This window comes from Camelus dromedarius, chromosome 1 (assembly GCF_036321535.1).
Source record: "Camelus dromedarius isolate mCamDro1 chromosome 1, mCamDro1.pat, whole genome shotgun sequence".
NCBI lineage: Eukaryota > Metazoa > Chordata > Mammalia > Artiodactyla > Camelidae > Camelus > Camelus dromedarius.
Window position 1 is genome coordinate 123,003,534 of NC_087436.1, and position 22,307 is coordinate 123,025,840.

General features: G+C 58.4%; 1 protein-coding gene across 4 annotated transcripts in view; it reads left to right on the top strand.

Moving 5' to 3' along the window:
• Positions 1-22,307, top strand: part of GAK (cyclin G associated kinase) — a 49,456-nt gene that overhangs the window by 6,012 nt on the left and 21,137 nt on the right. For 3 of the 4 annotated variants that reach the window (XM_031439230.2, XM_031439239.2, XM_064489072.1), the window contains exons 2-11: positions 4,002-4,063; positions 4,766-4,825; positions 5,684-5,798; positions 7,984-8,126; positions 11,620-11,745; positions 14,250-14,339; positions 15,605-15,740; positions 15,988-16,100; positions 17,490-17,562; positions 19,188-19,311. In XM_031439230.2, coding sequence (XP_031295090.2) covers positions 4,002-4,063; positions 4,766-4,825; positions 5,684-5,798; positions 7,984-8,126; positions 11,620-11,745; positions 14,250-14,339; positions 15,605-15,740; positions 15,988-16,100; positions 17,490-17,562; positions 19,188-19,311 — 1,042 coding nt within the window. Of the gene's footprint in view, positions 1-4,001; positions 4,064-4,765; positions 4,826-5,683; positions 5,799-7,983; positions 8,127-11,619; positions 11,746-14,249; positions 14,340-15,604; positions 15,741-15,987; positions 16,101-17,489; positions 17,563-19,187; positions 19,312-22,307 lie in introns of those variants that run through there. The other variant, XM_064489074.1, reaches the window with a different exon arrangement.

Genomic DNA, 22,307 nt, shown 5'->3' on the forward strand with positions numbered 1-22,307 from the left:
GGTCTCTCTGCGTCCTGACGGCGCTCTGTTGCGTGTTCCCTTCGCTCTGACAGCTGTGCAGTGAGCGCTCACGGGGGCTGTCGGGCGCGTCTCCCTCCAGGATGGTGATGTGCTTGTTTCCACCCGCCCATCCTTGCAGGGGGAGTGTCTCTGTGTCTTTTGCCTGCTTTCAAATTGTGTTTTTGTTTTGAGTTTTGAGAGCTTGTCGTGGGTTGTGATGCGAGTCCTCCATCAGAAGTGCTTGCAGGCTTCTCTGGCAGCTGCAGCTGGGCGCTCTGTCCTCTGAACAGGGTCTGCCAGTGTCTCCTGTGTGAGCCCTGCTCTTGCTTTTGGGTCTGAGGCCTCTGCAGGGATCTGGGTCTCTAGGGCTTCTCTCCTGGTTTTTTCTGAAAGGCTCATAGCCTCCCATTTGCGTACTCTGTGTTAGTTACTGTGCAAGGTGTCAAGTTTAGATGGAAGCTCTTTTTGTTTGGTCTGTGGATGTCCGGTTGCTCCAGCACCGTTGGTGGAAACACAGTCCTTCCTCCATGGGGTTGCTTTTGCGCCTCTGTCAGAAATCACTTGGGCATATTTGTCTGGCTCTTTTTCTGGATTTTTCTCCGTTGTTCCATTGATCTACGACTCTGTCCCTCCACCAGTGCCACACGGGCTTAATTGCTGTAGCTGTGTAACAGAATTTGAAATGGGGCATTTTTTTTAAGTTAGGAAAAATTTCAGAAATGCCGAAAAGTATGAAGAGTAACAGAACACACAATTTTGTCTCCGCTATCTAGAGTTAATAAATGTTAGCTTTTTCAGCAAGAAAAGTCACGTTTGGCTCCGGAACCTTTGTAAAAACTCAGGCGTCACAGGTGCTGTTGCAGGCCCCTCTGCCTCCTGGTTGCCTCTCTCTCTCTCTCTTTCTCTCCAGAGGCAGCCACACCGTGAATTAGTGCACACGCTTCCTGTTCGTGTTTTATACCTCGTCTGCGTGTTCTTGTGCGCACAGACAGCGCCTGATACGCTTTTGGGGCGTTAAATGTAATCTAAATGATGCTGTGTTTTAATATCTTAAAATTGCTTTCACTTGGGACTTTTGCTCAGTACACATTTCTGATTGCCCGCCCGCTGTGTGTCAGGCACTGTTCTAGCTGCTGGCAACACAAATGTGAACGACCTGGGTGACGTTTGTGCCTTCTGAGTCTACAGCCTGGTGGGAGAGACGGCAGACAGGTATCCCAGTGAGTGTAGTGCAGCACCAGGTATCAGGAAGTGCTGGGGCGCACTGGGGAGGGGTGAGTCAGGCTGGGGTGCCCCCGCGGGGCTGTGGCGGTGGACGGGACCCGGTCGATCATGGGCTTGGTGAGTCTGAGGAAATGCAGCCATGTCCGTGTGGCTGCAGCTGGGAGAGAGGCCAGAGAAGGGTCCCCAGGACTGTGTCACCTTGCTAAGGTCCCTCTTTAGTCCTGGAGATTTTTGGTAGAGTCCTTGAGGTTGTGTGCTTTACAACCCATCACCTGTAAGTAAGCACTGTCTTAGTCCTTCCTTTCTGATCTTCCTGCTCCTTGTTGGTTTTTCTAGCTTTCTTGCGCTGACGGGGCTCGCCAGTAGAGCGTACTAGAGCTGAGAGCAGGCATCCCTGTGTCGTTCTTGGTCCTAGAAAGAAAACACCTGGAAGTCTTCTGTTAGCTGTGGGTTTTCCGTGGTTGCTGAGGTTGAAGAAGTTTCCTTTGATTCCGAGTTTGTTGAACGTTTGTTTTTACTTCACTACTTAAAAAAATCACGAATGGATTTTACATGTGGACAGATGTTTCCTCTGTGTCTACTCGGGATCCTCCTTCCCTGGTGGTTAATGGTGTGTGTACACTGATTGCTGTTTAGTGTTGAGCCAGTGTTGCCAACACTCCTGGGGTGGAGCCCACGTGGTCACAGCATTCTGTCCTCACTGCATATCACCAGAATCACTTTGCTGGTATTCTCCTGAGGATCGTTTATTCCCACTCTGATGAGTGATTTTGGTCTGTAATTGTATCTTTGTTGTCTTCTCTGCCTCAAAAAATAGTCTGGGAACTATTTTCTCCTCTTATCTTGGCAAAGACTTTGTGCAAGATTGTTGTGCTTTCTTCACTTCAGTGCTTGATAGAACTCACCAGCGAAGCCATCTGTTTCCTATTTCTACTATCTATTTTATGGATTTTCATTTATTTCCTTTCATCTATTTTTCATGTGGATTTATTTATTACTTAAATTTTTTAATGTCTGTCTTGAGATAAAAATGACATACAGGAACTTGGCACATATGTGTCAGAACACTTTGAACATGTGCAGCTGAGTGCACGTCAGTGGAGCCACCGCTGTGATCAGGGTGGGAGCCATCTGGAGCCAGCGCAGTACCCCCCTCCCACCGCCGTGGGCCCCTGGCCTGCTGCGGGCCAGCCTCTGTCGCCGCACATCGTGTGTGTGTTCTGGGGCTTTCTGTGTGGACACGTGTACTTCTTCCTGGCCCTTTCTTTCCAGCAGCTGTCTTTGCGTCCCGTGCCACGTGCTGGCGGTACCTGTCCAACCTAGGGGTGAGCGTGCTCCCTGTAGGGGCAACGGGCTCCTGCCTCATTGCTGGTGTACGGTGGGTTGTTTCCAGCTTGGGCAGTTCCACACAAGGCTGCTGTGAACGCTCGTATTCAGGTCTTTGTGTGGGTGTGTGCTTCCATTCTTCCCGGGGAAATACCTGGCAGTGACGACTGGGCTGTGGAGGGGGTGTGTGCTTAACTTGTCAAGAAGGCCAGACTGTTTTCCAAACTGATCGTGCCATTCAGTGTCCCCTGAGCAGGGTCAGCAGGGTGCACGACACGAGGGGTGTGCAGCAGGCCCTTGTGGTGTAAGTGTGCCTTCCCCCAACGCGCAGGGACATGGAGCGCTTTGTCATGTGCCTGCGTGCCAGCTGTTTATCTTGGCCACGTGTCTTTTCATGTATTTTGCCCATCAAAATGTTGTTGAACTGAGCTTTCTTCATATTTTGTGGGTAGAAGACCATTACTGGGTGTGTGATTGGCAAAGTCCACACCCAGGGGCTTGTCTTTTCACCCTCTCGATGGTATAGTTCAAAAACCAGAAGTTCTTCAGATGGACTTTGAAGAAGTCCATGTATCATATTTTTCATTTATGGATCATATTTTTGTTTTCATATCTAAGAAATGTTTGCCTAACCTAGGGTCTGTAGAAGTAAAATTGACTTTTCACGTGTGACTTCCATCCCTCAACTTTCCTGAACTCATTTGTTACTTTTGGGGGGGTGGGTACAAGGTTGTCTACGTAGACAATCATGTTGCCTGCAAAGAAGAACAATTTTTCTTCTTCCTTTTCAATCTGATTCCTTTTATTTCTTTTCTTGCCTGATTACACTGGCCAGGACTTCCAGTAAGGTGCTGAGCGTTTGCCTTGGCCCTGATCTTAGTGGGAGGCCTCTGGTCTCCACCGCTGAGCGTGGGGTCCCTGTGTGTCTCTCAGAGCTGCCCTTCACCTTCTCTCCCGCCTTTGCTGAGAGTTGTGGGTTTCATGATGTCATTCCCCACTATAGGGAGCTAGGAAAAGCGAAGCAAATGGAATCAACAGAATTACATTGATTTTCACTGTTAAACTAACTCCACTAAGTTGTGATGTTTTGTGCTTTTCTGTGTGCTGTTGGGTTTGATTTGCTAACGCTGAATTTTATTTAGAATTAACGCTTTAAGGATTCTTTCGTCCATGTGCATGTGTGATATTGGTCATTGATTTGTTTTTGGAGAACTGCTTTTGGTTTTGTTGATTTTTCCCTCATTAATCTCGTTCTTATGTTCATTTCCTTCCTGCCTCAAAGCAAGATGTTTAAAGGGCAATATTACACAAATTGGGGCTTATTACTATTGTAGAAAACAAACTGCGGCCACAAGCCCAGCCTGTATTTTACTTAGTAAAGACATTTTTTAAGCTCATTTTTGAGTAAAATCACAGCACTGAACTGACACGTGTATTTTTCTGACTTTCAGGAGGGTTTGCATTTGTATATGAAGCTCAGGATCTGGGAAGTGGCAGAGAGTATGCACTGAAGGTAAAAAGGGTGACAGCATTTTTATGGGGTTTTAGTTCGTTTTAAAGGAGATCTCCAAGTGACATTTTCAGAGATTTGTTCCTATTCTTTATTTTATGTTTCTTTCTTACAGTCTGTGTCTGTTTGTCTTATTTGTTTATTTCAGCGTGAAGCCATCAGCAGTTCTGAGGACTTTAAAGCTGTGGCTTCCAGCTTTGGGGCGGGGACCCAGTGGAGGGTGGAGGGTGACCTCACAGTGTTGAAACTGCCAAAATAAGGGCTCCACAGATGCCAGGAGTTTGAAAGCCACTCATGTGAAACAGCGTGTCACAGTGTACCTGTAAATGGGGGGCGGGGGGCATCTGGCCCACGTCGGGTGCTGGGCGCACAGGCTGGTTTGTCTTGAGACTCGCCGAGGGCTGGTCTTGGTGCACAGCTGAGCTGGGGGCGTACTTGGACTGTGTTGTCCCAGAGCCAGACCCATGTCTCCCCTCCCTTCCCTCTAGCCTGTTTGAAGAAAACCCTCCTGTTTTTAGTTTTTCTTGCATCCTTGGATCGTGACCATTTCCGAGGGTCTTTAACCTCTGTCAAGTTTCTACATGAGTCCACGTTAGAACACAGTTAGGCAGGGTGAGCTCTTAGATGCGTTGTGTTTGTTCTCTTGGATGCAGCGTGGAAAGAGCAAATCTTTCATCTTCTCTCGTGTGTTCTTTCCCGATACAGAGATTACTGTCTGACGAAGAGGAGAAGAACAGAGCCATCATTCAGGAAGTTTGTTTCATGGTATCCTTTCTGGGGACTGAGCGCAGACCTGGTCGCGTGGCGGGGCCTGTGCCCGGCTCCTGACGGCACCCTTCTCGATGTGCTTTCACTGGGCTTCCCTGTGGCGTGTCTCGCACAAGGGACTTTTTTTCTTGTTCTTCACTCTCAGGGTGATAAACAGGGAGGGTCTGTAGCTTTGGGAGTGGAGGTGGGCGTCCCTGACAAGAGGTCTACAGGCCCCGGGGGTGGGCCGACCCCTGCCTCTGCCCTGCGTCTGCCCCTCGTTCCCTGATGTGGCCCACGGCACCCGGCAAGTGGCTGTGCCCCCAGCCCCTCACCAGGCCTGGCTCCATATCGATTCTGCTCAGGGCCGGGGTCTGTCTCACGTCTCACCCTGGCTGGAGCGCTTGGGGCCTGGGTGTCCGTGCACAGAGGGCCCGTCTTGCTTGCTCCCCACTCCTGCACACGTTCTCCCCAAGCTGGGGCCTTGCCCTTTGCTGTCAGAATCAGTTCTCTTCTGTCCTGAAGCACTGTTCACTGTGAGCCTGCCAGCCGCTTGGGCTGAGGGCGCTCACCTCGCTGGGCTTGAGTGGCTGCGTGTACCGTCACACCTCAGCCCTGCCGCACCCTGTGCTGCTGCCTTGCTTGGCTGGGGCTGGGTGTGGCCAGCCCACTGGGGTCTTCACCCTAGCCTGTCCTTCTCCTGCTCACACCCCCTGCATCCTGGCTGCCCCCACCCCCCCGCATCTTACTGCTCTGACACCCTGCCATGGTGCACTCTTTGGATTCGGTGTTTTGACTTTAGTGCCCTAGAATTGTGTACATGTTTGTTCTCAAACGTGCAGGCTTATACCTTCTCCTTTAACAAGATCCCCACAGAAAAAACTTTCAGGTCACCCCAATATCGTCCAGTTTTGTTCTGCAGCATCAATAGGAAAAGAGGAGTCGGACACGGGGCAGGCCGAGTTCCTGCTGCTCATGGAGCTCTGCAAAGGTCAGGTTCCAGCGGGTCTGAGCCCCGACAGCAGGGTGCGCCTGGGGCCTTCGCTCCTGAGACCCACTGGTCCCAGTGGAAGAGCGTGGCTAGCTGCCTGGCGGGAGCTCTTGCACCCCCACCCTGCCACGGCCTGTCCCAGCACTGGGGGGAGAGTCCCCCGGGGTCCCTGCCCTGGGGGCGAGAGCAGAGCTGGCGCTGGGAGGAAGGGTGAGCGCTGGCACCCTCGTGGGCTCTGGGGCAGCAGGAAGGAGCTTGGCCAGGAAATAGTCAGGCAAGGCTGGGAGCTGGGCCTGTGGGAGCTAGGCAGCTGCCTCGGCCCTCAGGGCTGGGCCCCGTCTGCAGTGCAGCAGGACCCACACCTGGAGGTCCCTGAGCTGCCCCCGTTCCTGTGGGTGGGGCGGCGTGTTCCCCTTGGAGGCCCCGCCCCGCCCACTTGGTCCCCGTCTGCCTCGTGCTCTGCTGCTGGCAGTGGACGTGTGTCTCTGTGTTTTCGGCTGTTTGTGTCTCTGGTTCGTGTGCTGTGTTCCCCGTTCACCATCCAGGATGCTTTGGCTTTGATGTTCGGTTTTAGAGGCTGTGGCTGCCCTGCTGCAGGTGCGTGCGGGCCTGGAGTGCAGGAGGTGCCAGGAGTGGGGCCTGGTTGCCCACATGTGTCGGGGCATCCTTGATGCTGCGATCTCGTGAAGCCCACCACTGCGTGTGGCGCGGGCAGGACCGCCTGCCTGGGCTGGTGCGCGAGGCCCAGGCTGAACCCTCAGGGTGCTCGCAGGGCAGGCGTGGTAGTGCCTGACACAGGGCACGTCAGGTCTTTGGAGGTCGGCTGTGGGTATGCTCGGCGGAGCCTGCACCCTCCTGGTTCCCCAAGGCTTCGCCCTCCACAGTGCTCTCTCTGGCTGCTCTGCCACCGATGGAATTAATTTAAAAAGACCTCTCTTAACTCTGGTTGAACATCAGGCCAGTGAACCCTGACATTGCGGTGCCCCGCCCTGCACCAGCACATCCCCGTCCCCAGCCAGCCTGGCAGTTAGTCTGTCACCCTTGCTCCAGACCCTCAACAACACCTCATGAGGCCTGTGCCCCACCCGCATCCTGGGGGCCCCACCTACTCTTAGGACCCCTGTCCCCCTGGGGCCCCCGCCCCGCTGAGGATTAGGGCTAGGGCACAGCACAGAGCCCAACCCAAGTCCAGAGTTGGAGGGCGGGCAGTTCCACATGTTGGGGAAAGGGGTGCACATCAGCCAGGCTGAGCAGAGGGCTCCCTGGAGGGCGACGGTCGGGTCAGGAGCTTCGGGAGCCCAGGAGCTGCAGGTGTGAGGGTCCTGAGGCACTGACAGAAAGGAGGCTTGTGGCTTGAGGGGAATGAGCACAGGGGATGGTGGGAGGTGAGGTTGGAGAGAACGAGTGAGTGCCGATCGTGGGCCCTTAGGTGTGGTGACCCTGGCTCTGCATCGAGCAGGACGGGGACGGGCCCTTAGTGTGTGAAGTGGGCCTTGGGAGCAAGGGAGCCGAGGTGGCCTGGGCCCTGGACCAGGGAGAGGGCAGCACGGGGCTGGGGAGAGGCTGGACTCTAGGAAGATGCTTTGAGACGTCCAGGGCAAGAACAGGGTTGGGGGTCCGGGGCCCGGGGGTGGTGGGAGCCTGTGGAGGCTGGGACCATCATAGTCATGGAGGGGGCCGGCCACCCTATACCTGAGGTGCCCGGCTTCAAGGTCTGGGCTGTGGCCGGTTACAGCAGGCCTAAGGGTTCCTGGGCTACAGAGATGGGGAGGCACAGCCTTGAGGTGGGGAGCCCCTGAGAGCAGCGTCCTGGGGCCCAGAGCCTCGCTGTCTGGTCGTGCTCTCCCTGCACGCTCCGTTCCGCATCTGTGTGCACGTGGAGGGTGTGATGACGGAGGTGTTGCATTGATTTAAGAGTTAGTGGAGGACGCAGTGATTGTTCCCTAGAGGTACTTGGAGAGTTGGGCACGTTTGTCTTCCTTTCCCACGTAGCTGCCACGTTGCGTGGACTCTGCAGGGAGGGGCAAGCCGATGGTAGGCAGGCGTTCCCACGGGGCGCTCCAGCGCTGGCCCGCGCCCTGGTGGGGGCTGCACACCCCCCAGCGGGCTCAGGAGGGTGTGGCTGGCGGGCGCAGGCCCGAGGTGGGTGGAGTACTCACAGCTCCCTGGTGATTGTCTCTTTTAGGGCAGCTGGTGGAATTTTTAAAGAAAATTGAGTCTAAAGGTCCGCTCTCGTGCGATACTGTTCTGAAGATATTTTATCAGACATGCAGAGCGGTGCAGCACATGCACAAGCAGAAGCCACCTATCATCCACAGAGACCTCAAGGTACGGCCCCACTGCCCTCCCTCCACGCCATGCCCGCCCAGCCCCTGCACCTGTCGGGCCTGCTAGCCGTGAGCAGAGCCCTCCCCAAGTCCTCCCACTTGGCTGGAGCACACAGGGCCCCCTCCCCACGCCCAGCAGGCCTCCACGGGGTGCTCCTCTCCTGCGGGTGCCGGTGTGGGCACGGGCGGGGGCCCTGATGCTAGGGTAGGACTGGGCCCTGGCATGGAACCAGGAGGACGGTGACTGCTCCTCTCTGCTGCTCTGGCCGCCACCCTTCCGTCACCCCACTGGGGCCCAGCCTGGCCTGCCCTGCTGCCTACAGCCAGGGCCTGCGTTTCACCACAGGGCTGCCTCCTGCAGTGATGCCACATGTCCTAGGCCTGGGGCTTCGTCCGTGCGGGGAGCTGCCCTTTGTCATTTTGCTGCCTGGTTGGGGGGCATCTGAGTAGTGATTTTGCCTTTTCCTGATTAACGAAAAAGTCGAGCATTTCTGCTGTGTTTATGCTCTTTGGTGCCTTCGATCTTTGCTTACCTGTCTAGTTTTCCCCTTTTTTATTGTCTGTTGGTTTGATTTTGTACATCCTTACAACAGTCTTTTTAAAGTTACATGTGTTGCAAATATCTTCTCCCTGTTTCTGGCCTCGTTTTATTAATTACCCAGTGTCCACGAAGCTAGTGCCCCAACTTTGACCACGTCTCAGGGTGGCCGCGGCCCCCTGGTCCTCCCCGCTAAAGAATTTTAAAGCAGACCCAAGACATGCTGTTTCTCTCCAGGTGCTTTCATGGAAATAAGGATGTTTCTAATGCAGCGGAAACACCCGGCAGCCTCAGCAGGACTAAAGCCCCTCAGTGCAACCTCAGATGCAGTCTGGCCAGCCCTCCCCAGGTTGCCCTCCCCGGGTTGCCCCCCCCCCCCCGGTTGCCCTCCCCAGGTTTTCTGTGTGGTGGGCTCTTCTTAGGCACAGCGCACCCCACGGCCCGGTGGCTGAGTAGGTTGTCAGATGGGCATTGACAGCCCTGTCCGTGGGCATGGCACCTTCCTATGGACGTGAACCTCGGATGAGTCTGGCCTTTCTTGTTTGTTCCTGGACCCGAGGGGCCTGGTGTAAGGTGACAAGTCAACTTGGCTGTAGAAACCTGTGGGATGGGAGCCACTTCCCAGGCCCCGGGCCTGCAGAAGGGCTGTCAGGGACACCTGGGCGGCGGTGGTCCTGGAGGGAGAAGGCCTTCTCTGCCCTCGGCCGTGCGGCTGGTGACTTCCTCGTGCCATCGAGACTCTTGTGCTTCACGTGCTGTGCGCGCGTGTGTGTGTGTGTGTGTGTGTGTGTATTTTTTTCTCCTTAAAGGAAAGTGAAAGACTAGAAGGATGGCATTAGTGAAGACTTGGTGTTTGTGAGCTTGGCCTGGGATTGACTCCTCTCCTCGGTGCTGCGTGTGTGCGGCGGCCCAGTGCTGGGACTCCCTCCAAGCCTCCCAGGTGGTGCTCTGGAAGGGCAGGCAGGACGCGGGGGCCGGGGCTCCCCCAGGCTGGCCCCCTCCGTGCTCTGCAGCTGTGCCTGGCTCCCCTGGATGCCGCGGGCTGTGGACTGGGCATCCGTATGTTCCAGACACAAGTGTCAGCCCTGGGGCCCCACGTCCCTCTTGCTGTTAGTGACAGCTGTTTGCTTTACTTTTTGCTGTATGCCCTGCTCCTTCCTCATGCCCTTTTGCCTTTTGCTCTTTGGGGTCATCACGTGAGGGACCCACAGTGCAGGGTCTCGTGTCAAGCTGTTGCTCAGTGTTGTGACTTTGAGGCTTATCCACCTTGGGTCGTCCATGCTCAGCAGAGCCAGTGCGCTGCACCTGGTGGCTCCCCACTCTGTGCCTGTAGCCAGCGGCGCTGCTCTGAGCCTCAGGACGCCCGTGTCCTGGGCGTGGCCCCTGGATGCTGTGGGGCATGGCTGGGGACGTTCCCACCGCAGCACTTGGTCGCCCTGTGCCCGTGCTTGGCTGGCCCTTGGTGGTCAGTCTCAGCTGATGTGTGGATTCAGTGGGCTTTCTTCTGAGAACACTGCTCGTCCTGTGTCGTCCTGCTCGTGGGCATGTGGGTGTCCTCTCAGGCAGTGCTGTGCCCCTCATGGCAGCAGCAGCCCGCTCAGTGCATGAGGGCAGACCTCGCTCCCCCCGCTGCATTCTCACTCGGTCGTTCCTTCGCGCTTGGGGGGCAGGTCTTTCTGGGTGCGTCATTGGGGGTCCTAGGCAGCCTCTCTCTGCCTTCTGTACCATGGCTTCACGGTGGGCTTACGTCTGGTTCTCTAGGACCGTGTGGCTCTTTTTGGACCTTGGTGTCTCCACACGCAGGCATCTTGGTGATGCTGCGCATTCTATCCAGACCAGTAAAGCAGATGCAGCGGCAAAGTGAGTCCCGTGGCGTCTGTCTCCCGGTGCCTCTGGAAGTTGCGTTCACACGGTGCTGTGCTTTGTTAGTGGGCAGTGGCCTGTGTGTAAGGAACAGCGTCTGTACTTCAGTGAGAAGATACCGTATTGCTAGAAGTGCGGACCATCGTCCGCGCCTTCAGTGAGTCGCAGCAGTGACATCACAGGTCACTGGTCACAGACACCACAACAAGTACAGTGATGGTGACAAAGTTTGAAATATTGCGAGATTTTCCAGAGCGTGACACGGAGACAGGAAGTGCGTGGTGCTGTTGGAGAAACGGTGCCGACAGACTCTCGAGGCTGGGCTGCTGCGACCTCTGTATATGAAAGGCTCAGGAACGTGAGGTTTGCCTGTAAACTTTGGATCAGTTTGTTAGCTCCCACCCAGAAAAGTTTTGGGAATCCGGTTGAAGTTGCCTCAGATCTCCCGACCGAGCGGCTCAGAAGCAGCCACAGGCTGTCTGGTTGAGCAGGCGTGGCCGGGTCAGCAGAACTGCTCCCCCACTGTGTCTTGAAACACTGGTCTTTTGATTTTTTTTTTTTCTGTTTAAAAAATAAAAGCCATTCTGAATGTGGGCCTGCGGAGGCCACAGTGCTGGGCTGGCTTCCAGGGCATTGGGGCGGGCTTGTGTCTTTCCTCTTAGGTATACAGTCTTGTTCCCTCTTCATTTTGGATTTTAAAATTCATCACAGCTCATTTCTGAACAGGGGGTCTTCTGTGTGTCTGTTGTTGGATACCTTCCTGTTATGGGTGCACTTGATGATTTCAAGTGGTGTTTTTTTCGCCTTCTGAGGTTTATGAAGGCTTTCATTGTAGATACCACCTTATTAGTTTATCTTTCTTTGATTTGTGGTTGGTTTTAGCTTCCTTTTATTTTTCTGAAGTCCTCATTTTAAAGGTACATACACCAGTTTTGATCAGAGAGGTTTCCTGTTTGCCCAGGAAAACGCTGGCTACTCTACCCTCCGAGCCCCTCCCCTCGGGGCACCCTGCCCTGTGCCGGAGCCCTGGGTGTTTTTCCACCGCCCAGCTTGCTCCCCAAGCTCACGAAGACTGTCTTCTGGAATTTTGCAGGTTGAAAACTTACTACTCAGTAACCAGGGGACCATTAAGCTGTGTGACTTTGGCAGTGCCACGACCATATCCCACTACCCCGACTACAGCTGGAGCGCCCAGCGGCGGGCCCTCGTGGAGGAGGAGGTGAGTGGGGCTGCTGGGCTGGCCGGGCTGGCGGGCTGGGCGCCGGGACACCAAACCCTGTGTCTGCATCACTCTTCGCATCCCAGACCTGCCTCTGAGTGTCCTATGGCTTTTTTTTTTTTTTTTGCACCTTTTTTTGTTGTAGTAAAGCATATAACATAAAATTTACTATCTTAACCATTTTTAAGCTTGCAGTTCACTGGTGTTAAGTACGTTCACATCCTTGTGCAACTGTCCCACCATCCGTCTCCAGAACTTTTTCGTTTAAAATAAGTCATTAAAAAATATAACTTCAAGGAGATTTGGCAGCTCCCACAGGTGACCCCAAAGGAGGTTGGAGGGCGTGCTCGGAGCACGTGTGCGTGGAAGGCAGCACTGAGTGGGAGCAGACACACCCTGGTGTCGGGATCGTCCGGGAGGGTGGGCGCTGTCCACACACTCGCCACTGCACCCTCCTGCTGCTAACTTGGACTTCGGTAAACGGCCGCAGAAACTGCACAAACAAAACCATGTGAGACAGAAAAACAACAATGAGCGGAGAGGGCAGGGGTCCTGGGGAAGACATGTTCCGAAAAGGAGCGCAGAGATGGGGGATTCTGCTATAGGCGGTGCCCTGTTCCCGGAGGTTGTCTGTCCCTCAGGACCTGCCCTGTTGGAAGCATTTATAAGAAAGTCGGTCCCAGCAAAGTGCCCACGTCTCAGTGCTGCAAACCGCGTTCTCCTCAGGTTGGCTGGCAGGGATGGGGGTGAAAGGAGGCCTTGGCCGGGCACGCTGGGGCCGGGCTGGGGCCCAGGAAGGCCTGGTTTTGTGACTACCTCCCGGGGCTCTGAGTCGTGTCCCCTGAACAGACCCCCACCATCGAGTGCACTGCATATCAGGGACTGGCCACTCTGACCTCGAGGCCAAGGTGTAGTGTCTTGCTCTGCGGCTGCGTGACCACCGCGGCTCCTCCACGCCTGCCGTGCCCGGGGACCGGAACCCTGTGCCTTATCTGTTGTTCGTGAGGCCTCATGGATGTGGTTCTTGTCATTGCTCGGGCCTCTGCATGTCAGTGGTTATTTTGGTGCTGAAATGTGCGGGTGTGCTTTGTGCTGGTTCCTGTATTCCTTGACATCCGTTGCTTTGGAGTGTTTGCCTCTTTTCTGCAGCGGCAGGACGCGCCTGCCTGGCCCACCCCGTCATCCCTGATCCTGCAGGAGCGCTGCCCTCTGTGTGGGGGCAGGGCCTGTGCGTGAATGGCACGGAGATCCCCTGCCCTCAGGAACACACACGCCTGCCCCCCCGCCCCACCCTGCGTGCATGTCCGTCCCAGCGGGAGCCTGGCCCCGCTGCAGCCTGTGCTGGAGCTGGGAGCTCCAGGGTCGCTAGGAAAACCAAACCTCTCAGAAGAGCTCAGGGTTTGCCTGTGGTTCTTTTCTCGGCCTCTTGTGCGGCCCAGACCCAGGGTGGGTCTGTTAGGCTGCTCGACCGAAACACATCTGGGTTTATTTATCTTGTATCTTTCATCTTATTTTTAAGTTAACAGACTCTATCTTGAGAGCGGTTCCGGGTTCCCCGAAGAGCTGATGTGCAGGCAGAGCCTGGCCCACATCCCCTGCCCATGTCCCCCAGTCGCCCTCGCTGCGTCCTGCTTCACCTTCCGAGTTTCCTTCTCCCGAGGAGCAGGCAGATGTGTCTGCTCTCGTGCCTTCTGTCTGCTTTCTCTCTCCTGAGTCAGTCCTGAGTTGAGTGGGACCGTCTTTGTCCCTTCGTGTGCACGGGTCTCCGTGTGGCACCGTCTGGGACGTCGGCTGTGTGCAGCCTCACCGCTGCAGAGGGTAGTTTCCTGCGTGTCACGACGTGTGTTCAGGGCGCGATCCTGGAAGCGTGATCGCTGGGTTGAAAGGTCCGGGCCATACGTACAGCTGCTCAGTGGAGGTGTGTCGCCCGCATGCTCCTGGTGCTCACGGGAGCCTGCCCTGCCCAGCAGGGGCCGGTTGTGGTGGGCTACTCTGGGCTCTTGTACACCTTTGTCCATGCAGGCATGTATCGGCGAGGGGCTGCGGCCTCGCCTGCTCGCCCCGCCTGGGCTGGCGTCCTGCGTGCTTACTCTTGCAAAGCACATGTTGCCATGGGGAGCAGTGGCCCCCCGCTCCCCCGGGCCTGTCCCTGTCCTCTGCCTGGGCCAGTGTGTCTGCTGTCTGTCAGGTGCGCTTGGTCGTGGCTGGGCGTCCTGCAGACGTGGGTGGCGGGCGTTCCACGGAAGCCCTGAGACAGCAGGCGGGTTTGGCTTCCGTACGTCTCCGTCAGGGGTTTCTCTGTTGAGGGGCTTGTTGGGAAGCTCCTTTGAGGACACCGCTGCCTTCACAGGTGCTGAGCCGGCTTGCACGCCTGGCTCGCTGCGCCACCCTGGGCCTGGTCTCCGGACTGGCAGCGGGAAGCTGTGGCGCGGGACCGCGGTGCCGCGTAACTGGTGTTGCGTGCACGTGGCTTTCCCTTTGACATGTCTGTGTCCTCCCTTCAGATCACCAGGAACACGACCCCCATGTACCGGACACCGGAGATCGTGGACTTGTACTCCAACTTCCCAATCGGCGAGAAGCAGGACATCTGGGTGAGGCTGCTCGCCCGCGGAGCTGGGGCAGCCCTGCACGGGGGGGGGGGGGGGGGGGGGGCCGGCGCGAGGCCCCGGGGCGCAGCCTCCATCTGCTGTCCCCTCGGCCTCCTGCTTTCTTTTCCTCCTCCTTTTCCTTCATCTTTTTTAGCGGCACTTGTGACTGCTGTTGGCGGAGCCTAGGTGGCTAGGAGCTGGGTTGGGGGTCAGCGCGAGGCAGCGTGGGCAGAAGTCCTGGCCCAAGAATGTCTGCTCTCCTGGTTGGAGCCCGTCAGGGGGCTGGAGGGTCACAAAGCCACTGGTCACAGGGCCAGATGCCACACGTCCCAAGCGGCCTTGCAGCTTAAGCTGACCTGGGGGTAGCCAAAGCGAGGGCTAAGCCCAGTGCCTTGGGAAGAGATCTCAGTGAGGCTGGGCCGGACGCTGGGGCAACCTTTCCCTGCCCCTCTCCTGGTTCATGTCCCAGCAATGCCATCGTGGGATGAGTGTGGTGTCTGCTCCGCCTCTGTTTAGCATCAGAGCACAGAGCTTGGGGAGCACAGTGCTGAGCACACAGTGCTTCCCCTCCCCATCTGAGGGGTCTTGCAGCCTCCCCAGTGTCCCTTCTAAGAGCAGGGACAGGTGACCCTGAACCACCGCACCTCGGGGCTCGTGGTCTAGGCCCGACGGGGCCATGTCCAGTGCCAGCCCCACAGTGAACATGAGAGCCCCTGTCCTGGGAGTAGATGGAGACTAAGATGTGAGCTGGTTGGCTCCAAGTGGACGCCGTCAGCCTGTCCCTGGTGAGGGTGCACGTGCACACACGTCAGTGAAAGGTGGACCTGGAACCGCGCGCTTCGGGCTTGGCCTGTCTGGGCCCAGCATGTGCTGCTCAGCCTGAGATGCAGGGTAGGCTCTGGTGCCTCCAACATCCCCCGTGGCCAGGTGCTGGGATAGGAGAAGCCAGGAGAAGACACATCTGGGTTCAGGGCCAGTTCTGTGGAGCCCCAACCTGCCCTGGGTGTGCCCTGTCCCACATCTTCTTAACACTGAGGAGCGCGGCCGGGCGTCTCCTTGTGGTTGCCCGGCCTCCAGATCCCCGCCCGTGACTGGGAGCTTTCCATTTCGAAAGGATTTTTTTTATCAGAAAACAAGAGTTCGGTGTTTGTTGAATGCTCTGATCTCGATGGGCAGTGGCTGGCGTGGGTGGACGCGGCCAGACGAGGGGGAGCCTTGGTCAATCCAGGGGGCCTGGCTGTGACCGCCCCTCGCCCTGTTCCCTGCAGGCCCTGGGCTGCATCCTGTACCTGCTGTGCTTCCGGCAGCACCCCTTCGAGGATGGAGCGAAGCTCCGCATAGTCAACGGGAAGTACTCCATCCCTGCTGGCGATACACGCTACTCCGTGTTCCATGATCTCATCCGTAAGTCGTGTGCAGGGCCTGCAGGGCACGCCTCCTGGCAGGTCCAGGCAGCTGCCCTGCTCAGCCCCGAGTGGTTGGTTTTGGTGATTTTGTTCCATCACACCTGCTTGCTTGTAAAACCGGTAACGAAAGCAAAGCTCAGGGTCTCAGGGGGTCCATAGCCCCTGCAAAGCCAGCCATGCCGCCTGCCCCCTCGGGACCCCGGCTCCAGTGGCCTGGGGACAAGCACACACTGTCTCTGCCACAGGCGCCACCCTCAAGGTCAACCCCGAGGAGCGTCTGTCCATCAGCGAGCTGGTGAACCAGCTCCAGGAGATCGCGGCCGCCCGGAACGTGAACCCCAAGGCACCCATCACTGAGGTAGGCCCTCCGTGTTGCTGGTGGTTGCACAGTCTTCATGCTGCCCTAGCGTTGGGTGACCCAGCCCTCGAGGGGCTTGCACCCATCAGGCAGGCAGGAGCCCCCGAGGATGGGGTCCCTGGAGTCGGGAGTAAAGCGGGGGTGGGGCTCCCGGGGCGCAGGGCAGGAGGTGGAGACAGTCCTGGCGCGTCAGGCAGCAGCTGTCACGTGAGGAGGAGGGAGCGAAGTGGGCGTGGTTCAGATGGGACTCGGGTCTAGGAGGGCAGTGAGCACCACGGGGGTGGGCCTGGGGCTCCCGTGGCATCTTACAGAGGATGTGTGCCCCCAGGGCTCAGCAGAGGGTCAGGTGGTGGTGCAGTTGGGGCGGTCAGCCGGCACACGTGCTCAGGGTTGCTGTGTGCAGCGGGTGGAGGTGCTGATGGATGGATGCAGGCCGCTGATCAGCAGGCTCCTGAGTGTGTCCTGCTCTGAGCACCCCCAGGGTCCGGGACCTGCGGCGCAGAAGATAAGCCCCTGTAGCGGGCAGCGCCCAAGGGTGGGAGCATGGAGAAGGCTGAGGCATGGGGATGAAGAGTGTGTGGGAGGGAGAGGGACGGACGAGGGGCTGGGGCGCAGTGCGGGGAGAAGGTGTGTGCCTTTGAGGAGCTGACGAAACAGCTAGACGGAAGTGGGAGTTGGTGTGAAATGAGACGGTCGATCTGGTAGACACGTGTCTCCCGCAAGCGAACCTGTTCTCTTTAAGAGCCCAGGGGGCGTTAGCATTAACGTCTGCCTGCTGGTCACAAGGAAAGACAACATTTCATCGTACTCCACAGAATCAGTAACACATATATTTGAGCTTAACGTGGTAAAACATAAACCCAATGAGAACATTTCGTAAAATCCTACGGGAAACCGTAAAGGATTTCTGAATATCTTATAAAAATTGTAGCCACGGGAACTGTGGCCTGCTTACGACAGAGTGAGTTTGTGGCTGACACTCCAGTGGGCTGGGTGGGGGCTACAGCCAGGCTTCCAGACTGGTGCTGACACCCGGGGCTCCAAAGAAGGTTTTCGTGTCGTGGCTGCCGCCAGCGCCTGCCTTGGGTTGTGTCTCCCGCGTTCCTGCTTGCGGCCAGGCCTGGGGTGCAGACCACCAGGCCCCACGCGGCATCGTTGACAGCAGGGACAGCCTGTGTCGGGAACGTGCGCCTGATTGGTCCTAGGTGTCAGCCCTGTTGTCCAACCTGTGGGAGGTTTCTTCATGATTTTGTCTTAAACTAGGTGGAGAGAGAAGGGTTGATGTGGGCCACGTGCCCGAAGTGCATGGCGCCCTGTGCTGGCGTCTGAGGATTCTCCGCAGCGAGAAGCGGTGTGCACTGTGCCCTGACTGGTGTTTGATCGTTGCAGCTCCTGGAGCAGAGTGGAGGCTACGGGAACGTGGCCCCTCCTGGGGGCCTCACAAGCAGCAGCTGCAGTGGAGGTGAGCACCCCACGCACGCGCCTGCGATTGGCAGAGGCCCCAGGCCCTGCCCTTGAGCCTTGTGGCCTGATGGCGCGAGGCTGCACCTGCAGGGTCCCAGGGCCAGCCCCACGTCCATGGCTCCCGCGCACCCAGAACTTCAGGCCGTGGTTTAGGACGGGGAAGGAGGGCAGAGCCCAAGCGCCAGCTGCCCCTCCCCATGTGGTCGGGGCAGCCCTGGTCCTCTGAGCCCTGGTGCCTGACTTGCAGGTCTGGGGTGACCATGGGCACTGCCACCTACCCCTGTGGCTGATTTGGCCCATGGCTCCCACGAGCCACTGGAAAGTGTGGCCCCTGCCCAGGCAGGTGAGGATCCACCTTCCAGGGCTGGCCAGCAGCGAGCACGAGGCTGGGAGCCTCAGAAGGGGTGCCAGGAAACAGTGTGGTCAGATCAGGGGCCGAGGGGCCAGTTCTGCTGGTCTGAAAGTGCAGGCCGTGGCGGGGAGTGGAGGTGGAGCTGGTAGGCTTTCCTCATGACTCATGTCACCTTAGCTGAGCGATTTGCGCACTGATTGTGTGGTGTGTGCCAGGGCAGGTCTGGTTGCCCAGTGCCAGCGTAACATAGCATGTCCCGGGAGGGCCTGGGCTGGAGCTTAGTGCGGCCGTGCTGCCCAGAAGGTTCTGAGAGCTGTGCCAGGGCGCGCTTCTCTGCCCTGTGCCCCCAGGCCATTGGCCACCTCGCTGTCAGGCTGTGAGTCCAGCCCCCGTGTCCTCCTGCCGCTCTTCCTTTTCAGGGAGGGTCATCTTGGCAGGTGGCCGGCCTGAGTCCTGGCCCCATGTCCTGGCTCTGTGTCCATGCGTTGTGGGTCCAGCACGGCCAGGGCCCACTGGTCACTGCCTTGCGAAGGGCCAGCATGGACACACACATGAGGTTCATCAGCCATGTCTCAGAGCTGACTGACAGCCCGAAGGCCCCTTGTGTCAGGTTCCGCCCAGTTCTCTGACGTCTACTGTTGCCGCCTGGTCATAGAGGCCCTGAAGAGGCCACAGATGACTGTGTGGCACGGGTGTGCGTGTAGCCCTGCCTCCTCTCTTCACGCTGACTTTTAGCACCATCACCACCTCTGCAGACCACACCCCTGGGGACCCTGACATTTCGGGGCCCACCTTTGGGTGTCACCACTCTGGTCACATCTGGACTGTGGCCAGGAGGCCCCTGCCTGCAGACTGAGCTGTAGCTCACGTGGCCTTTCTGTGCCTGGCTGGGACCACCCACCCACATGTCCTCGCTCCCACACCCTTCTCTCCCTGATCATCTATGGCCTCTGTGTCTGCTGGTGTCCCCGTACCTTGGGGACTGGCTGATTGCCTGGCTGGGCTGTGGCATGTGGCTGTCAGTGCTGGAGTCCGTACTGGTGTCCAGCAGATTCTGGGAGTGAGCTGAGTGAACATCCTGCAGATGGGGACGGAGGGCTGTGTGTGCCAAGAGGCTCCAGCCCGCTGATGGCGGCCAGTTTCCTCCCTTGCTGGGGGGCCAGGGGTGCCGGGCGCTGGACGGTTCTCCTGGAGTGCTGGCGGTGGTGGCCGGATGTGCAGCCTATGGGTTCTGGACGTGCCCCGCCCACCAAAGCCTGTCTCTCTTGCAGGCCTGGCAGTGGCAGAGTACGACCAGCCCTACGGCGGGCTCCTGGACATCCTGCGGGGGGGCACCGAGCGCCTCTTCACCAACATCAAGGACACCTCCTCCAAGGTCATCCAGTCGGTCGCCAAGTGAGTCAGGGGCGTACAGGCACGTGGTGTCTCCGCAGTGAGATTTCCGAGCCCTGGGCACAGCCCCGTCTCCAAAGCTGGGAGAACCCATGCTTGCGGCCACGGGTGAGCGTGCTGAGCTCAGTGCCTGCGTGGCCTCAGCTGTCGGGCCCAGACCTGGGGCTGGGCTTGGTGCTGCTGGTGGGGGTGGCCCCATGTCTGCCCCCGCCATGGAGGATGTGTGGTGGGCAAGCGGGTGGGCAGGCGCTGGCGGTGTCACTCTCCTCGAGGGAGGCCCCGGCCTCGGCACCCCTCATGTCTGCGCTGCCCCTTCCTCCGGGGCCACAGGACACAGCCTGCCTGGCTGTGCTGCTGAGCTTCGACCAGGAGCTCTCAGGAGTGCCACCTACCTTGTCCAGGGTGGCACTTTGTCTGCGTTTGTGAGATCCACGGTCCTGCAGTGCCCACAAGCACCTGTTGGCCGCATTTCCCTTGTCCATCCTTTGTGCCATGGTTGCTTTGTGTCCATACCTGTTGGCAGCACAGGCGAAGGTAGATGTGCACACGTGAGTGAGTGCCTGTGTGTGTGTGTTGTACGTGAGGGCTGGTGTGCAGGCATGCGTGTGCGTGTGTGTGTCATGCAGTTGGTGGGCTCCGTGGCTCTCACAGGCTCTATCTCCAACGTGGTCTATCTGATGAGAAGGACCTTGCTTCCCACCGCAGGCTGGGTGTCCAGCAGGGCAGGGCAGCTGCTCACACCTGCGTCATATGGCCCTTGGTGGCATCCCAGGCCTCGCCTCGTGGCTGGCAGCAGGGTCAGAGGAAACATTTATCCATCTGTGGTGGCTGGCTCCCTGGAGTGCTGGCTGCGGAGACGGCAGCCATTGTGCAGCCTGAGGCGCGAGTTCTGGGGGTGGAAGCCAGCAGAGCCCGGGCGGGGCGTGGATGGGCGGAGGTGACCACTCAGCCTCACCTGTCACCTGCCAGTGCTTCCCACAGCAGGTGACCTCGCATGACGGCTCCATGCCTGGCTGCCTGGCGTGTGAGTGCCACCCACCCTCGGGGACGGGCGAGGGGTGCCGTGGGGTCTTGGGGTGGACCTGACTGAATGGCAGCCCCCGGTGACAACAAACGGGCTGTGAGGGAGTCTGGCCCGCCGCCTGAGGGTAGAGAAATGAGAGTCAGCGCAAGGCCGAGGCGCTTTCCCGCCGTGTCTGCAGTGGGCCCAGCGGGGCGGAGCGTGGATGCCAGGGCCGCTGCAGCCCTAGCCGGGCCTCGGGGCTGCGTCCGTGCGGTGCTGGAGGCCCAGAACCGTGGTGACCACCCCGTGTGCACGTCCACGGATGTTCTGCATGTCCGTGTGTTCTGAAAAGCAGTTCTGGTGAGTAACTGCTTGGGACGGCTGCTCACGCCTGCTGTAGCTGGTTTCATACTCCACGCGACTCACGTGAGCATCTCAGTGAGCCCACTTGCGCCTCGGGCTGGCGGCAGGACCAGGCCACACAGTGACGGGGCACCACCCGCACCCAAGGGCAGGTCCTTGTTGGGAACGGGGTTCCTGAGGGAAGAGGAGAGGACGTGGCTGTGTCCCAGACTACCCCCGGGCCTGCAGTTCGCCCGGGGATACCCGACCTGGCGCACAGCCATCCGCAGGGCCACAAGTCCTTTCAGAGAGAGGGCACGCTCAGCTCAGGAAGAGGCATGGCGTCATGGACAGACGGACGGACGTGCTGAATTCCCAGCTGAGCTGTGATGACAGGTGTGATGCACCGTGGCCCGGGGCAGCCTCTGCAGACCCAGCCCCCAGGGCCCGTCAGGGCTGCCACGGACGTGCCCACCTGGTGCTTGCTTGCAGAAGGACACGCTTGCCACACGTGTGACCACACTGGACACTGTGTCACATGACTGGGCCAAGGGGAGCCCTCCCGAAGCCTTGCAGACAGGCCTGAGGGCCAGAGGTCAGGCTCTGTGTGACTGCCTTCTGCCCAGGACGTGTACCAGCAATCAGAGAAGTCCTGTGAGCCCCTGGGTTTGTGAAGCTGGTCTAGAAATAATGGTGTGAGTTTGTTCCTTTTTGGCTCTCTCCACTGAGAAGGCCTAGGGCCGGCCACAGCCCTGGCACCTGGGCTCTGGCTGTCCCTGCCCTTTCCCTCGATGCTCAGGCCGGGGGGTGTAGACTGGACACCCGGTCCTCCCTGAAAGCACTTCATAGGGCAGGACCCAGACCAGATGTGGGGTTCTCTGGCCTCAAGAAGATACTGGCAGGTGGAAACGGAATGTTCGGGATATGGGGACGCAGCTCCAGGTGTTTAGTTTACCAAACTGCAAGCAAGAGCAAAGGAACAACAAGGAAGTTCTCCTCCCCACTGGGGCTCAGGCGTGCCCTGCAGCCATGCCCACCGATGGTGTCCTCTATGTGGAGTCCCAGGGCGGCTTCAGGCCTGTCACTGGTCACAGGGACCCTCCAGGACCATGCCAGCCTCTCGGCTGCAGGTGTGTGGACCAAGGGTCCTGAGGTCTGCCTGGAGGAGGCTCTCCCCACACACACAGCCCAGCCTGTGTAGCCTCTGCGTGGCTGTGGCTCCCTTGGGGCCTGGCCCTGAGCCCCCATCTGTGGTGTCTGGTCATTTCTCCTCCACCAGGCACCTCCAGTTCCCAACTTGGCCCGTGTCTGAACGCTCGGTGTTGCCCCACCCCCACCCCCACGAGCTGTGCAGGTGCTCCAGCTGCCTCCTCAGGGGGCCTAGCGCTCGGCCCCCCAGCACCAAGCCCACCTCGCAGGCCCTGCGGGCCGCCTGCTCTCGCCCTTCGCTCTTGTCCACGCTGGGCTTTTCTTTTCCTTGCTGGCTCCTGTGTTAGGTTGCGCAGACCAGCTCTTCTGCAGAGGGTGAGCGTGCCAGCCGCATGCTCCTCGTCTGCTGCTTGTCTTCCGCTTGCTTGTTCTGTCCTGGGCTTCGGTCAAGCACAGGCTGGCTTTGCGCTCTCTAGCTTGGGAAGGCCTCTCGTGCCCCGAGCTG